This window comes from Brienomyrus brachyistius, unplaced genomic scaffold (genome assembly GCF_023856365.1).
Source record: "Brienomyrus brachyistius isolate T26 unplaced genomic scaffold, BBRACH_0.4 scaffold95, whole genome shotgun sequence".
Classification (NCBI taxonomy): Eukaryota; Metazoa; Chordata; class Actinopteri; order Osteoglossiformes; family Mormyridae; genus Brienomyrus; species Brienomyrus brachyistius.
This window is the reverse complement of record NW_026042370.1, coordinates 165103-182959: the sequence shown is the minus strand read 5'-3', so window position 1 is coordinate 182959 and position 17857 is coordinate 165103. Positions and strand designations below refer to the sequence as shown.

Genomic DNA, 17857 nt, shown 5'->3' with positions numbered 1-17857 from the left:
CCTCCCGGCCGGCAGCAGCCAATCAGATACCTCCTAAGTGTGTCCACCGGGTGACAGAGATACGAGGGTTCAGTGATGCCCAGAAGGAGGAGTATTTCAGGAGGAGATTCAGTGATGAGAGCCTGGCCAGCAGGATTATCACACATGTGAAATCATCAAGGAGCCTCTTCATCATGTGCCACATACCTGTGTTCTGCTGGATTTCAGCCACTGTGCTTAAGAGCCTTTTTAGTGAGACTGACAGTGGAGAAATTCCAAGGACTCTGACTGAAATGTACACACACTTCCTGATCTTTCAGGCGAGTTTGAAAAATGACAAGTATATGGAAAACGATGAAACCAAGCTTAAGAAATACAGCAAGGAATTCCTTTTGAAACTTGGTAAACTGGCTTTTGACAATCTTGAGAAAGGCAATCTCATATTTTATGAGCAAGATCTGACAGAGAATGACATTGATGTCACTGAAGCTTCAGTTTACTCTGGAGTGTGCACAGAAGTCTTTAAAGAGGAATATGGGCTGTATGAGGATAAGGTGTACTGCTTTGTGCATCTGAGCATCCAGGAGTATCTCGCTGCTTTATACGTGTTTCTGTCAAACTCATCAGATGACCTGCTGAAGACTGCAGTGGATCAGGCATTAGAGAGCAAGAATGGACACTTGGACCTCTACCTCCGCTTCCTACTGGGCCTCTCAACACACTCCAGTAAGACTCTGTTACAAAGGCTACTGGGACAGAGAGGAACCAGGTCACATACCACTTTAAAAAGATCCATAAAAAGGTTACTGGGACAGACAACAGCCAAATACATCAGGGAGAAAATAAAGGAGAATTTATCTCCAGAAAGGACCATCAACCTGTTCCACTGTCTGGTTGAACTGGGTGACAATTCTCTAGTAAATGATGTAGAAAGATACCTGAATTCAGGAAGCCTTTCAGCAGAAGACCTCTCACCTGCACAGTACTCAGCTCTGGCCTTTGTGATGCTGATGTCAGATGAGGAGCTGGATGTGTTTGATATGAAGAAATTCATCAGATCAGATGAAGAGCACTGGAGGCTGCTGCCTGTTGTCAAGAACTCCAGGACGGCTCTGTAAGTGACGTGGGGATGGACATCATGTCTGGTCTGGCAGTAATACATGAATATTGTTTTAAATGTCTGATGAATATTATTATTTTGATAATCTCGACTGCAGCTGTTTCTATAGCAGTAGCTAATCTGGACCACAGACTTTATAATGACTGAAGGTAGTGATGTAGTAATAAACAAAAAAGTGAGGTTTTCGTTCCCATCCAGTCTGCCTTCTGATCTCAGGCACAGCATCCTAACCTGCTATAGAAACAGTGAGGGCTCTTTATCCACAGGGTGTATAAGTGGTATGTGAGTGTTATTGTCAGCAGGTGTGTTCATGTGATGGAGCCCAGAGCTGGGAGCTTCTGTATGACTGCTGTCTCTGGCTGCTCACTGGCGGCCTCTGCTGGCTGCAGCTGGTCCTGGCAGAGGAGAGAATATAACAGAATATCTTTATTGTCACATTACATGTACAAAGGAACTCTGTGTGTTTTCCCACCAATAACAACACCTCCAGTCGGGCTGTTATATATTAACATTGTTTAAAGTATGTAATGAAAATATAACATTTATTTCCCCTTTGTATTAATAACGAGGCCGGGTATGTTTTTTCCATGACTATGTGGAAGCCAGTTTTTATATTGATTAAAGTTAATGACGTACTAACAAAGTGACAGGTTTTCTATGACCATCCTTTGTGTGACAAACAACCAAGACCCAGACTTTTCAGTTCTGGAAACTGGAGAAAGTATTTCTGTAAATACTGGGGGTCTGTGACTCTGCGGTTTGGACTCTGTGCCCATGAGCGGAAGGCTGCTGGTTCAGATCTCCTGGCTTGCAGAGTGATGTCATCGTTGGGCCCTTGAGCAACAGTTTGGAAAACACTATAGAATTTTAATCTATGATAGACTTGCCCACTGTTAATGATCATAAAAGTACAAAAAATGGCATGGCTCCTTTTGCAGGCTGAACCGCTGTAATCTCACAAAGAAATGCAGTGAGGCGCTGGCTTCAGCTCTCAGATCAAACTCCTCACACCTGAGAGAGCTGGACCTGAGTGACAATAACCTGCAGGATTTAGGAGTGAAGCTGCTCTCTGCTGGACTGGGGGATTCACACTGTAAACTGGAGATACTGAGGTTAGTATTACTGGGTATTCCACACTGTAAACTGGGGGTACTATGGTCAGTATTACTGGGTATTCCACACTGTAAACTGGGGGTACCATGGTTAGTCATTTTTGTCAGGTCAAATAGTAAACTGGTCTTTCACAATGACACTGCAGCTGGCACACAGGTTAAACCACAGGCCACTGGTATTTGACAGTACAACTGAGATAGTATTCCACACTGTAAATGGGAGATACTGAGGTCAGTATTACTCAGTATTCAATACTGTAAACTGCAATTAGTGAAATATTTATTAAACCAGATATATTTGCTTAAAAGTAGTACTTTTAATTGTGAGATGATATTATTTATTGGGGAGTTTCTGTCTGTCTCTCTGCAGGCTGTCAGGCTGTAGAGTCACAGAAGAAGGCTGTTCTTCCCTGGCTTCAGCTCTGAGGTCAAACCCCTCACACCTGAGAGAGCTGGACCTGAGCTACAATCACCCAGGAGACTCAGGAGTGAAGCTGCTCTCTGCTGTACTGGGGGATTCACACTGTAAGCTGGAGATACTGAGGTCAGTATTACTGGATATTCTACACTGAAAAGTGTAATTCTTGAAGTAGCCACATTGGAAATATGAAATTACTCACATTTAAGTTAGTGATGTAGTTTCCATCACCATCCTTGGTGTGACAAACAGCCAAGAGTCAGAATTTCACAGAATGTTCGAACTCTGTGTCCCTGAGTAGAAGGTCACTGGTTCAGATCTCCTGGCCGGCAGAGTGATGTCATCGCTGGGTCCTTGAGCAAATCCCTTAATGCCAATAACTGCAGGGGCGCTGGATGCTGGCCGACCCTGTGCTGTGACCCCAAACTTCCTCTCACCTGTGTTTGTCTGTGTGTCTCATGGAGCAAAATGGGAGGTGAAAAGACAATTTCCCCATGGGGATGAATGAAGTTTCACTGTTCATAAATATTTCTTTTAAATGAATGTTCCTTTTAAAAGCATATCTGACAGGATTGGTAGTCCTGCAATTAGGGTTTGGTGATTTCATAAGTTCCCAGGAAGAGAAATGCAGAAAATTATGATTTCACTCACAGGATCAGGAATTCGGGTCTCATTTAAAAAACATAAACTTCTCTGGACATCATTCAAATCCCACATAAACACACACACACACACACAAACACACACACATATATATATCCCAGGAAGGAACCGAACCCGACACCCTAGATGGTCGGCTGTAGTGCTGATCACTGAGCCACAGCGTTGCTCAGAGCTTTATGGAAATACTTATGCAGATATTAAAGGTTCTCAGGGTAACTGGCCCTTTAAGGAACCGAACCCGACACCCTAGATGGTCGGCTGTAGTGCTGATCACTGAGTCACAGCTCTGCTCAGAGCTTTATGGAAATACTTATGCAGATATTAAAGAGTCTCTGGGTACAGAATATTATTGGGAATATGGTCTGTATGACTTATGAAAATGTATAGTTTGAATAAAACTATAGGCTTTTAACCCATGATGGACTTACCCACTGTCAATGATTATATGACAGCAAAAAATGGCCAAAATACACAGTAAATTTACAGGAGATCCTGTGTTGTTCCAACAGTTACTCATCTGAGTAGATTGATCCAGTTCCTGAATATTCTGCACACAAAACCTTTCAGGATATTTGTGCTTTGAAATGAAAATGTTCACTGTATTCATCATGACAGGGAACATGATGACCATCAGAGGATTGGCCAGCATTAAAAATGTATCATGTTTAATTTTTCTAACTGGAGTGATTTAAGGTACTGCCTTGCTATGTCTCCAATTCTCTTTGAACTGTAGTCTGTCCCTCTTATTATGCTGAAATAAGTCTGGATACTTTGTACCACTATGATTACTGATGTGTAGGATATATACCGATCTGTGTGTATAATAACAGGGCTCCTTTTGCAGGCTGAACAGCTGTAATCTCACAAAGAAATGCTGTGAGGCGCTGGCTTCAGCTCTCAGATCAAACTCCTCACCCCTGAGAGAGCTGGACCTGAGTGACAATGACCTGCAGGATTCAGGAATGAAGCTGCTTTCTGCTGGACTGGGGGATTCACACTGTAAGCTGGAGATACTGAGGTCAGTATTACTACACTGAAAACTGTAATTCTTGAAGTAGCCACATTGGAAATATGAAATTAGTCATATTTAAGTTAGTGATGTAGTTTCAGTCACCATCCTTTGTGTGATGCACAGATAAGAGCCAGAATTTCACAGAATGTTCAGACTCTGTGTCCCTGAGTAGAAGGTCACTGGTTCAGATCTCCTGGCCGGCAGAGTGATGTCATCGCTGGGCCCTTGAGCAGATCCCTAATGCCAAACACTGCAGGGGCGCTAGGTGCTGGCCGACCCTGTGCTGTGACCCCAAACTTCCTCTCTCCTGTGTTTGTCTGAGTGTCTCATGGAGCAGAATGGGAGGTGAAAAGACATTTTCCCCATGGGGATGAATGAAGTATCACTGTTCATAAATATTTCTTTCAAATGAATGTTCCTTTTAAAAGCATATCTGAAAAGATTGGTAGTCCTGCAATTAGGGTTTGGTGATTTCATAAGTTCCCAGGAAGAGAAATGTAGAAAATAATAATTTCACTCACAAGTGTGGTAGAAAAATTTTAAATATAATACTTCGAATAAAAGTCGGACCTCTCAGTTTGATGAGGTAAAGGAAATCTCTTTTATTCTAGCAACTCAGCAAAGCGCTCTCATCACACTCTGGCATTCGGTACCAAATCCTCCGGAGTTCCCCGAGCAACCAGTTGATAAACCATAACTCCCACTCCACAGTAAGGGTGTCTAAATCCTGATTGGTCACAAAACACCAATGAACCGAGCTCAAACGTATAACAAACACAATTCTCGAATTCTATTGGTTCACCTTGGTGGCAAGGTAAAGTCCACCCATTCTGCTCAGTTTACCAGAACATGTCTCGACTGCTAGGCTCCTACTGGAGATATGAATATAGATATTGATTACATGACATTGAATCACTGTAAATACTCAGTTGTCCTTTGATTAATGATTAACGTATTGACGTATTGTCATTGAATCACTGGCAATACATGGTTAACATATGATTAGTATGATTAACAAATACTTATACATTTGCACTACCGCATAGCTTGCTATATATTGTTTGCCACAACTATTCTATAAAGCTATAACTTGCTGTGCACCAGTTGGGGCAGCTTCGAATCTCCTCCTGCAGGTGGTTTCTCCCCCCTTTGTTCCACTGTCTGCCTCTCCAAGGCCCGAGCTTTCCTCAGGGTCTGCGGAACTTACTGCAGGCAGCTATCTCGAAGCGAGGTCACACAGTATTCAAAACAATCTCTTCTTGCCTAAGGCCTAAAGACACACACAGACCCAATATGGCAACCTCCCGGGCCTACCGATGTCCAATTTTAATTCCACACAAGATCAGGAATTTAAGTGTAATTTAAAAAACATAAACTTCTCTGGACATCATTCAAAATCCAGATAAACACACAAACACACACACACACATCCCAGGCAGGAACCAAACCTGACACCCTAGATGGTCGGCTGTAGTGCTGATCACTGAGCCACAGCGCTGCTCAGAGCTTTATGGAAATACTTATGCAGATATAAAAGAGTCGAAGGGTAACTGGCCCTTTAAGGAACCGAACACGACACCCTAGATTGTCGGCTGTAGTGCTGATCACTGAGTCACAGCACTGCTCAGAGCTTTATGGAAATACTTATGCAGATATTAAAGGTTCTCAGGGTAACTGGCCCTTTAAGGAACTGAACCCGACACCCTAGATGGTCGACTGTAGTGCTGATCAGAGTCACAGCACTGCTCAGAGCTTTATGGATATACTTATGCAGATATTAGAGTCTCAGGGTAACTGGTCCTTTAAGGAACCGAACCCGACACCCTAGATGGTCGGTTGTAGTGCTGATCACTGAGCCACAGCACTGCTCAGAGCTTTATGGAAATACTTATGCAGATATTAAAGAGTCTCTGGGTACAGAACATTATTAGGAATATGGTCTGTATGACTTATGGAAATGTATAGTTTGAATAAAACTATAGGCTTTTAACCCATGATGGACTTACCCACTGTCAATGATTATATGACAGCAAAAAATGGCCAAAATACACAGTAAATTTACAGGAGATCCTGTGTTGTTCCAACAGTTACTCATCTGAGTAGATTGATCCAGTTCCCGAATATTCTGCACACAAAACCTTTCAGGATATTTCTGCTTTGAAATGAAAATGTTCACTGTATTCATCATGACAGGGAACATGATGACCATCAGAGGATTGGCCAGCATTAAAAATGTATCATGTTTAATTTTTCTAACTGTAGTGATTTAAGGTACTGCCTTGCTATGTCTCCAGTTCTCTTTGAACTGTAGTCTGTCCCTCTTATTATGCTGAAATAAGCCTGGATATTTTGTACCACTATGACCACTGATGTGGAGGATATATACCGGTCTGTGTGTATAATAACTGGGCTCCTTTTGCAGGCTGAACCACTGTAATCTCACAAAGAAATGCAGTGAGGTGCTGGCTTCAGCTCTCAGATCAAACTTCTCACACCTGAGAGAGCTGGACCTGAGTGACAATGACCTGCAGGATTCAGGAGTGAAGCTGCTCTCTGCTGGACTGGGGGATTCACACTGTAAACTGGGGATACTGAGGTCAGTATTAATGGATATTCTACACTGTAAACTGTAATTCTTGAAGTAGCCACATTGGAAATATGAAATTAGTCACATTTAAGTTAGTGATGTAGTTTCCGTCACCATCCTTTGTGTGATGCACAGATAAGAGCCAAAATTTCACAGAATGTTTGGACTCTGTGCCTGTGAGTAGAAGGTCACTGGTTCAGATCTCCTGGCCGGCAGAGTGATGTCATCGCTGGGCCCTTGAGCAGATCCCTAATGCCAAACACTGCAGGGGCGCTAGGTGCTGGCCGACCCTGTGCTGTGACCCCAAACTTCCTCTCACCTGTGTGTGTCTGTGTGTCTCATGGAGCAGAATGGGAGGTGAAAAGACAATTTCCCCATAGGGATGAATGAAGTATCACTGTTCATAAATATTTCTTTTAAATGAATGTTCCTTTTAAAAGCATATCTGAAAGGATTGGTAGTCCTGCAATTAGGGTTTGGTGATTTCATAAGTTCCCAGGTAGAGAAATACAGAAAATAATGATTTCACTCACAGGATCAGGAATTTGGGTGTCATTTTAAAAACATAAACTTCTCTGGACATCATTCAAATCCCACATAAAGACACACACACACACACACACACACACACACACACACACACGCACACACACACACACACACAGACACACAAATATATATATATATATATATATATATCCCAGGAATGAACCAAACCTGACACCCTAGATGGTCGGCTGTAGTGCTGATCACTGAGCCACAGCACTGCTCAGAGCTTTATGGAAATACTTATGCAGGTATTAAAGAGTCTCAGGGTAACTGGCCCTTTAAGGAACCGATCCAGACACCCTAGATGGTCGGCTGTAGTGCTGATCACTGAGCCACAGCGCTGCTCAGAGCTTTATGGAAATACTTATGCAGGTATTAAAGAGTCTCAGGGTAACTGGCCCTTTAAGGAACTGAACCCGACACCCTAGATGGTCGGCTGTAGTGCTGATCACTGAGTCACAGCACTGCTCAGAGCTTTATGGAAATACTTATGCAGATATTACAGAGTCTCAGGGAAACTGGCCCTTTAAGGAACCGAACCCGACACCCTAGATGGTCAGCTGTAGTGCTGATCACTCAGTCACAGCGCTGCTCAGAGCTTTATGGAAATACTTATGCAGATATTAAAGGTTCTCAGGGTAACTGTCCCTTTAAGGAACCGAACCCGACACCCTAGATGGTTGGCTGTAGTGCTGATCACTGAGTCACAGCGCTGCTCAGAGCTTTATGGAAATACTTATGCAGATATTACAGAGTCTCAGGGAAACTGGTCCTTTAAGGAACCGAACCCGACACCCTAGATGGTCGGCTGTAGTGCTGATCACTGAGCCACAGTGCTGCTCAGAGCTTTATGGAAATACTTATACAAACAACAACAAACAAATTTATTTTTGTATAGCTAATTATCACAACATTACATTCTCTCAAAGCGCTTTACAGCATCCGCACTCAAAGCTCCCAGTGAGCAAGCCAAAGGCGTCAGTAGCAAGGAAAAACTCCCAAGAAGGAAGAAACCTTGGGAGGGACCAGACTCAAAGGGGGAGCCCATCCTCCAGGGGCCGGCAGGGAGAGTCAAATAAGAGTCAAGTCACATTGTCCGTATCATAAGATTTGGGAAATAACTGGAAAGCAGGGAAGATGACAAGCCAGTACCGAGTCTTCTTACAATCACCAGGCAACTAGAGGTAAGGCAGTGAGTCAGACATTGAAGATAACACAGGCAGATGGGCGAGCTGGATGCAGGGACGTCACTGGTGGTGGCGACGTCACATGTAGTAGGGTATGCTGGACATCTTGATAGATTGAGGTCTCCAGGCATCACCCCCCAGGAGGAGTAGGGGAAATAAAATGTACAATTAGTCAAAGTAGAGGAGGCTATCGGCAGTGCTAACAGTTAGCTGAGTGCAATATTAAGTCCAATGTACAAGCTCCGGCAGATATGGCTATGGCAGCATCAGTAGGAGGGAGAGGCAAGTGGGAATGAAGGCATGGGGAGTCAGTACTCCAATTCCACAAGGGATTGCGAAGCTAGAGTGACAGCACTGACAGTCCAGTTTATCCAGAGCCAATGGCACCGATCCCCACCCAGCTCTCCACCTCACACTATAGGTCTGACTGGGAGTGAAGAGTTAGCTAGAGCTAGAAGTAGTGTCCCTATACGCTAAACTAAACAGGTGTGTTTTTAGTCTAGACTTGAATATTGAGAGTCTGTCTGAAACCCGCACATCTAATGGAAGACCATTTCATAGCTGAGGAGCTCTGTAGGAGAAAGTTCTGTAGCCTGCCGTAGCTTTTTCTACCTTAGGTGCTAACAGGTATCCCATGGCTTGAGAGCGAAGCAAACGTGGAGGGTTGTATGTGGTCAGCAGATCACTAAGGTATTCTGGTGCAAGGCCATTGAGTGCTTTATAAGTTAATAGCAGTATTTTATAGTCAATTCGAGACTTAACTGGCAGCCAATGAAGAGAGGATAAGACCGGTGTAATATGATCACATTTTTTAGCGTTTGTTAGAACTCTGGCTGCAGCATTCTGTACCATCTGAAGTTTATGTAAGGATCCAGACGGGCAACCCGATAGGAGGGCATTACAGTAAGCCAGTCTGCAGCTTACGAAGGCATGTATTAGTTTTTCTGCATCATTAGATGAGAGCATCTTACGAAGCTTGGCTATGGTACGTAGATGATAAAACACAGTTCTAGTAATACTTTTTTATGTGAACATCAAAGCATAGATCTGAATCAACAAGAACGCCAAGATTTCTAACCACCGTGTTAGGTTGTGTAGGAAGGCTACCAGCGTTGAGGTGGTGAAACTTATTTCTTGCATTTCTGTTTTTTCTGTGTTTAACATAAGGAATTTTTTTGCCATCCAGCACTGGATATCTAATAGACAGTCTTCTAACCGAGATAGCAGTGATATATCATCAGGGTTAACAAATATGTACAACTGTGTATCATCTGCATAGCAATGAAGGTAGCATGTATAGGGTAAACAGTTGCGGGCCCAGGACTGATCCCTGTGGGACACCATATTCAACTTTTGTGGCCTTGGATGATTCATTGTTCACATGGGCATACTGATAGCGATCAGTTAAATATGAGCGGAACCAAGAAAGTGCTGTCCCTGTAATGCCAACTACACCTTCTAACCGGTCCAAGAGGATATTATGGTCCACGGTATCGAACGCTGCAGTTAAATCTAGCAATATCAACAGAGATACACAACCACGGTCAGAAGCCACAAGTAAATCATTCATTACCTTGACTAGAGCAGGTTCTGTGCAATGGTTTGGTCTAAAGCCAGACTGATATAATTCATTGGTATTATTTTTTTGTAGGAAAGAGGCCAACTGATGAACTACAACCTTTTCCATGATCTTTGAAATAAAAGGAAAATTTGAGATAGGTCTATAGTTTCCTAAAACTCTAGGTTCAAGATTTGGTTCCTTTAATATGGGTCTAATAACAGCCATTTTAAAAGGTTTTGGAACATAGCCAAGCCTAAGAGAAGAGTTTAACACATTTAACACGGTAGTACCAATCTGTGGTGCAATTTCCTTGAAGAATTTTGTAGGAATTGGGTCTACAAAACTAGTAGAGGATTTACAGGAGAAAATTAAACTCAAAAGTTCTGAGTGTGTAATAGGAATGAATGATTCAAAGGTCTCATTATTGGTAAGCATAAGACTAGCAGGAGGCTGGCAGCCGTAAGTAGGTAAGGGTGTGCACTGGATAGTCTGTCTAATCTTAGTTATTTTACCATTAAAAAATGCAAGAAAGTCATCACTCTTAAGAGCTTGCGGGACTTGCGAGTTTAATGAGGAATTCTGTGTTATCCTAGCCACGGATTCAAATAGGAATTTAGGATTGGTTTTATTCATGTCTATTAATCTGGAGAGATACACAGACCGAGCAGTCACTAGTGCTTGTCTGTATTTAGAGAGGCTCTCTTTCCAGGCAGATTTGAAAACTTCTACTTTAGTTGAGCGGCATTTTTGCTCTAGCTTGCGTGATGCCTGTTTGAGTTCACATGTATGATCAGAGTACCAGGGGGCAGGTTTGTTATCACTATGCTTTATCCTCTTAAATGGAGCCACAAGATCTAGAGTGCTGCGAAGGGATTTTTCCATGTTTGAAGTTGCCTGTTCAAGTTCATCTACACACGATGATTCACATGTAAGGCTGAAGGACTGTGGAAGTTGTTTCATAAATGTTGTTGTAGTTAGTGCGTTAATAGAACGTCTGATTCTATACTTTGGAGTGGTGGTCAACGGGAGGCTATACTGGATTTCAAATGTTAACAAGTAATGATCTGAGAGCAGAGGACTCTGTGGCATAATAGACACATGTTCTACCAGGATGCCATGACTAATGATCAAATCAAGGGTATGGTTACAGACATGAGTAGCCCGACTACATTCTGACATACACCTACAGAGTCAAGAATAGCTGCAAACGCTATTTTTAAAGGATCACTATCCTTCTCCATATGAATGTTAAAATCACCCACAATAACGGCTTTGTCAGTACTGACCACCAGGTTTCTTAAAAAATCAGCAAATTCCTTAATAAAATCACTGTACGGCCCAGGCGGTCTATACACAATAACCATGGTGATTTGGGGTGAAGAACTACAAAGAGATGAGCCAAGGCTAAGAACAAGAGTTTAAAACGTGCTGAAACTCACACCACATTTCTCAGACACTCCTAAGTTGGACTGAAGAATTGCAGCAACACCACCACCTTTGCGATTTGGTCGAGGGTTATGCTTATAACTGTATTCCGCTGGAGTAGATTCATTTAGTGCCATGAATTCATCCAGTTTAAGCCAGGTCTCAGTAAGGCATATGGCACCAAGACTAAAATCAGTAATTATTTCATTTATTAATAGTGCTTTAGGAGCCAGTGATCTTATATTCAGAAGTCCAAGTTTAAGTTTAAATATTGCATCAAAAGTGTTTTCTAGTAATGGATTCATTGTGATTTTAATTAAGTTATTATGGCACACTCCACGGTGGAATAGTCCTCCATGATTAAAGACGCGGGGAGCAGACACAGTCTCAATAAAATGAACCCTAGGTGACGACTCTAAGTGACTAGCAGGCGGTCGGTTATGCCGGTTTGCTTGCCGCCTGGACTTGGCTCTAGTTAGTCAACGATTTGCCTGTAGACTATGAGCTATGCTTTTAGACAGGAGGTCGGCACCAGCCCACGAGGGGTGAATACTGTCCCTCTTCAAAAGCCCTGGCCTACCCCAGAACATCCGCCAGTTGTCTATATAACCCACACCATTTATCGGGCACCATTCCGACGGATATTAAAGAGTCTCAGGGTAACTGGCCCTGGTCAGAATTTTATGGAAATACTTATGCCGATATTAGTTTCAGGGTAACTGGCTCTTTAAGATCATTAAACAGCATGATGGAGCTGCGTAGAGAGCTACGCAAAATAACTAGAGCATATTCACACTCATGCCCTCATTCAAACTGGCTCTGAAAGACAATGCAATACAACACATACAGAACATTATTGGGAATATGGTCTGTATGACTTATGAAAATGTATAGTTTGAATAAAACTATAGGCTTTTAACCCATGATGGACTTACCCACTGTCAATGATTATATGACAGCAAAAAATGGCCAAAATACACAGTAAATTTACAGGAGATCCTGTGTTTTTCTAACAGTTACTCATCTGAGTAGATTGATCCAGTTCCCGAATATTCTGCACACAAAACCTTTCAGGATATTTGTGCTTTGAAATGAAAATGTTCACTGTATTCATCATGACAGGGAACATGATGACCATCAGAGGATTGGCCAGCATTAAAAATGTATCATGTTTAATTTTTCTAACTGTAGTGATTTAAGGTACTACCTTGCTATGTCTCCAGTTCTCTTTGAACTGTAGTCTGTCCCTCTTATTATGCTGAAATAAGTCTGGATACTTTGTACCACTATGATTACTGATGTGTAGGATGTATACCGGTCTGTGTGTATAATAGCATGGCTCCTTTTGCAGGCTGAACAGCTGTAATCTCACAGAGAAATGCTGTGAGGTGCTGGCTTCAGCTCTCAGATCAAACTCCTCACCCCTGAGAGAGCTGGACCTGAGTGACAATGACCTGCAGGATTCAGGAGTGAAGCTGCTCTCTGCTGGACTCAGGGATTCACACTGTAAACTGGAGATATTGAGGTCAGTATTACTGGGTATTCCACACTGTAAACTGGGGATACTGAGGTCAGTATTACTGGGTATTCCACACTGTAAACTGGGGATACCATGGTTAGTCATATTTGTCAGGTGAAATTGTAAACTGGTCTTTCACAATGACACTGCAACTGGCACACAGGTTAAACCTCAGGCCACTGGTATTTGACAGTACAAGTGAGAAAGTATTCCACACTGTAAACGGGAGATACTGAGGTCAGTATTACTCAGTATTCCATGCTGTAACCTGCAATTATTGAAATATTTCTTAGACCAGACATATTTGCTTAAAAGCAGTACTTTTAATGGTGAGATATTATTATTTATTGGAAGCTTTTGTCTGTCCCTCTGCAGGCTGTCAGGCTGTAGAGTCACAGAAGAAGGCTGTTCTTCCCTGGCTTCGGCTCTGAGGTCAAACCCCTCACACCTGAGAGAGCTGGACCTGAGCTACAATCACTCAGGAGACTCAGGAGTGAAGTTGCTCTCTGCTGTACTGGAGGATCCCAGCTGTAAACTGGAGAAGCTGAAGTGAGTACAGAGTGTGTGTCTGACACGCTACAGATACTTATGCATGTATGTGAAGAAGAGGCACCAATAAATAAATGGATACAGCAGTACTATGTTATGGCTTAATGGTTAGGGAAGCACAATTGTAATTGAAAGATTGCTGGATGGAATCCCTGACCAGCAAGACACCACTGAAGTACCCTGAGCAAGGTGCCACCCCCAAGCACTGCTCCCTGGGTGCTGAATTAGCTGCTGCCTGCTATGTCACGATGTCACATATGGGTTAAATGCAGAGGACACATTTTGTTGTTGTGCACTGTGTGCTGTGGTGTGTCACCAATACCCACTGATCATTAAATTCTAATTTTAAAATTGTAAATTCTATTTTTCCTATAGTGTGGACCACGGTGGACAGTGCAGGACCAGACCAGGCGTACAGAAATGTAAGTGTGCTTGCATGTTTTTATTAATAATACCATTACTACAATTAATATGATTGTACTCACATAGTTGTTGTGATCGTGTGGCTTTTACACTGTATGTAGATGGATTTCCATGTTTGTGTTCAGGTGAGTTGTGCTCTGTGTGACAGTTTAGACAGAATCCAAAGGGAAAAACAAAACAGACAAAACATCCAGGACCGTAACCATTCAGTCCCAACTGGGGTCACAGGGGGGACCAGAGCCTATCCAGGAACAAGGGGGGCAGGCAGGAACCAACCCTGCGCAGGTGCAAACACACCACAGGGGCGCGCGCACACACACACCAACACACACACACACAATTTAGCCCTACAAATCAGCCTGGCCTGCACACTTTGGGACCGTTTGAGGAAACCCACACGAACACGGCAGAGCGTGTGAACTCCACACGGAAAGGACACGGGACCAAACCCAGGACCTTCTTCCCATGAGGCAGCAGCACTAACCACTGTGCTGCCCACAGACAAAACAGGCATCACCAAGAATATTATTTATTCATTTTTTTGTATAAACAAACACTTTATAGATGCTTATATCGTCCTTGTGTGGGAGTGTAACAGGGTTAAAATATGTTCTGATATCGTTCTGTGTGTTTGATTTCACAAAGAAATCCTTTGCATTTGTTCTTTGCACATGTGGTGAGTTTACTTTTATCTTTTTGAGATTCGTTAGTTTTGTCCTAAGATGGCACCTGTAGTCTCCCCCAAACCGGGAGAATGGTCTGGCTGCAGAACACTGGGCTTCTCCGCTAGGAGGGTCTCCACTGTGGGACCAGGAATCACATGACCTCCACTGCTGGGCCGAACATGACGTTCTATAAACTTCAGAGACAGAGCCAAAGTATAGGATAGAGATATTATTATCATTGTTAATAATTATTGTAGTATTATTATAATTTGTGTTGTATATATAATTTATATATATGTTATATATGTGTCTGTATAATGTAAACATTTCAACATTTCATATATAATTATAGCATCATATAAGTATTATTATTACTTATAATAAACCATAACAATATATTACAATAATATACAATACATTATTATTATTATTATTATTATTATTATTATTATTATCATCATCATCATCATCTCCACTAGGATTATATCGTATCGCTCCATATGACGTAGGATATACCACCAGTAGGGGGCGCCGGAACCACATGACTCCACAATAGCGGTGCAGATGACGTCAGCGCAACATCGGAACCATCTTTAATAATCCAGCCTACTGAGTTCTCTTTAGTAGCGTCGTGTTCGGGCAGGAGTGGAGTTTCCAGCCCCACAGCAGAGACCCTTCTGGCGGAGTCTGCAGCCAGATGTAATCAGTTCATGCTCCTTACCTCTCTCTTCTAAACCGACGCCGATGCCGGACTCAGTCTGCGGGCAGCGCTGCTGTGAAGAGGCGTGCGGTTCGAAGGAAGGTTATATTTTAAAGTAAAGACACTCACGTTTAGTATTAATATCTGGTGCCGTCCGTTTTGTGGTAAATATGCTTGTGATGAATATGTCTGATGAATGTCGCTGCTTTATAATTTTATTTACCCGTAATTACGCTGTTAGTTTATCTCGCGCCGCATTTTGGCGGCTCTTCCCGCCGGCGTCGCGCGCCGTCCGACATTTCCTGAGCTATTTCATAAACTTCGGTTCCCGCTTCGTTCGGGGAAGCTGCGCTGTTTTTATATTGTACAGAAACATAAAGTACAGGCGGCCTGATGGTATTAATAAGTCTTCCTCCTGCCTACAGACTCCTGCCAGCTGACGCTGGACCCCAACACAGCAAACAGACGCCTGTCTCTGTCAGGGGGGAACAGGAAGGTGACATGTGTGTGGGGGGCAGAGCAGCCATATCCTGATCATCCAGAGAGATTTGACTTCTGCCCCCAAGTTCTGTGCAGAGAGAGTCTGACTGGCCGCTGTTACTGGGAGGCTGAGTGGGATGGATATGGAGCCTGGATAGCAGTGACTTATAAAGGGATCGAGAGGAAAGGAGGGAGTGACTGTCTGCTTGGATACAATGACAAGTCATGGTGTCTGCACTGTAATATTGACAGATACTCTGTCCGGCACAATTATGAAGAGACTCTCATACCCATACGGGCCTCAGGCTCCCGCAGAGTAGGAGTGTATCTGGACTGGGGGGCTGGTGCTCTGTCCTTCTACAGAGTCTCCTCTGATGGACTGACCCCCCTGTACAGATTCACCTCCTCATTCACTGAGTCCCTCTATCCAGGGTTTTATGTTTCTAACTCCATAGTGTTACTGTGACGTGTTGCTGATTCTCCTGGCAAAAAGGTCAAATCTCTGCTTTTTAACCTTTATAATCCTTTTTACTCTGAAATGTATGTTTCACAAACATATAGTTTTTCTCTCTGACTAAAATGTAACTAAATGTAATCCTGATTGGAGGGGGCTTCCCCCTCCCCTGTATATGTACATTTTATACATTTATGCCTGTTTACTATATTACTGTACAATGACAATAAAGTCTTTCTGTTCTGTCCTATTAATGTCCTGCTTCAGCGTCACCCAAAGCATGACTGAGTAACATAATGAAACCACAGTCTGGTGGGTTAAATTAAATAAATTAACTTTATTGCTGCAGCTGAACATAACTAACACAATGACACTCAATCAATGTATATGATAACCATTTAACAAAAAACTTTACATTATATCTTTTAACTGCCCTGCTTCACTCGATTGAAGTAAGTAAAATTATTATTTTATTAAGTAATTTTATATTTGCTTTATGAAATAGCTATTTAAAGGAATAATTAAGAGTACTATTTAGGTACTGTGTGTGTGTTTGTATACATGCACATACTACCGATGTGTATATAGTACCTAAATAGTACTCTTAATTATTAATTTCTTTAAATAGTTATTTCATGAAACAAATTTAATTACTTAATAAAATTAATTTTATTTATTTTAATATATATATATACATTCATTCATACATAGCATGAGAGTGTGTGTGTGTGTGTGTGTGCATGTGTGCTCTAACAGGCTGTTGTGAGTGTGTGTGTGTGTACGTGCGCTCTAACATGGTGCTGTGACTGTGTGCGTGTGCATGCGTGCTCTAACAGGCTGTTGTGAGTGTGTGTGTGTGCACGCACGCTCTAACAGGGTGCTGTGTGTGTGTGTGTACACGCGCTCTAACATGCTGCTGTGACTGTGTGTGTGCGTGTGCATGCGTGCTCTAACAAGCTGTTCTGAGTGTGTGTTTGTGTGTGTGTGCACGCATGCTCTAATAGGGTGCTGTGTGTGAGTGTGCATGCGTGCTCTAATAGGGTGCTGTGTGTGAGTGTGCACGCATGCTCTAATAGGGTGCTGTGTGTGAGTGTGCATGCGTGCTCTAACAGGCAGTTGTGAGTGTGTGTGTGCACGCACGCTCTAACAGGGTGCCGTGTGTGTGTGTACACACGCTCTAACAGCGCTGTGTGTGTGTGTACGCGCGCTCTACCGGCGCTGTGTGTGTATGTGTGTCTTTGTGTATGCGCGCTCTAATGACGCTGTGTGTGTACGTGTGTGTGTGTGTGTGTACGCGCACTCTAATGGCGCTGTGTGTGTATGTGTGTGTGTACGCACGCTCTAATGGCTCTGTGTGTATGTGTGTGTGTACGCGCACTCTTACAGTGCTGTGTGTGCATGTGTGTGTACACACGCTCTAACAGCGCTGTGTGTGTGTGAGTACGCGCGCTCTA

The 17857-nt window shown here is 42.9% G+C and overlaps 1 protein-coding gene across 1 annotated transcript in view; it reads left to right on the top strand.

Moving 5' to 3' along the window:
* The window catches only part of LOC125727368 (protein NLRC5-like), a 479373-nt gene extending 462716 nt beyond the window's left edge, over positions 1–16657 (top strand). The window contains exons 28-35 of the mRNA XM_049004038.1: positions 2038–2211; positions 2582–2755; positions 4137–4310; positions 6727–6900; positions 12965–13138; positions 13508–13681; positions 14057–14103; positions 15895–16657. Of these exons, the coding sequence (XP_048859995.1) occupies positions 2038–2211; positions 2582–2755; positions 4137–4310; positions 6727–6900; positions 12965–13138; positions 13508–13681; positions 14057–14103; positions 15895–16415 (1612 nt within the window). The 3' untranslated portion in view covers positions 16416–16657. The remainder of the gene's footprint in view (positions 1–2037; positions 2212–2581; positions 2756–4136; positions 4311–6726; positions 6901–12964; positions 13139–13507; positions 13682–14056; positions 14104–15894) is intronic.
* The last annotated feature ends 1200 nt before the right edge of the window (positions 16658–17857 follow it).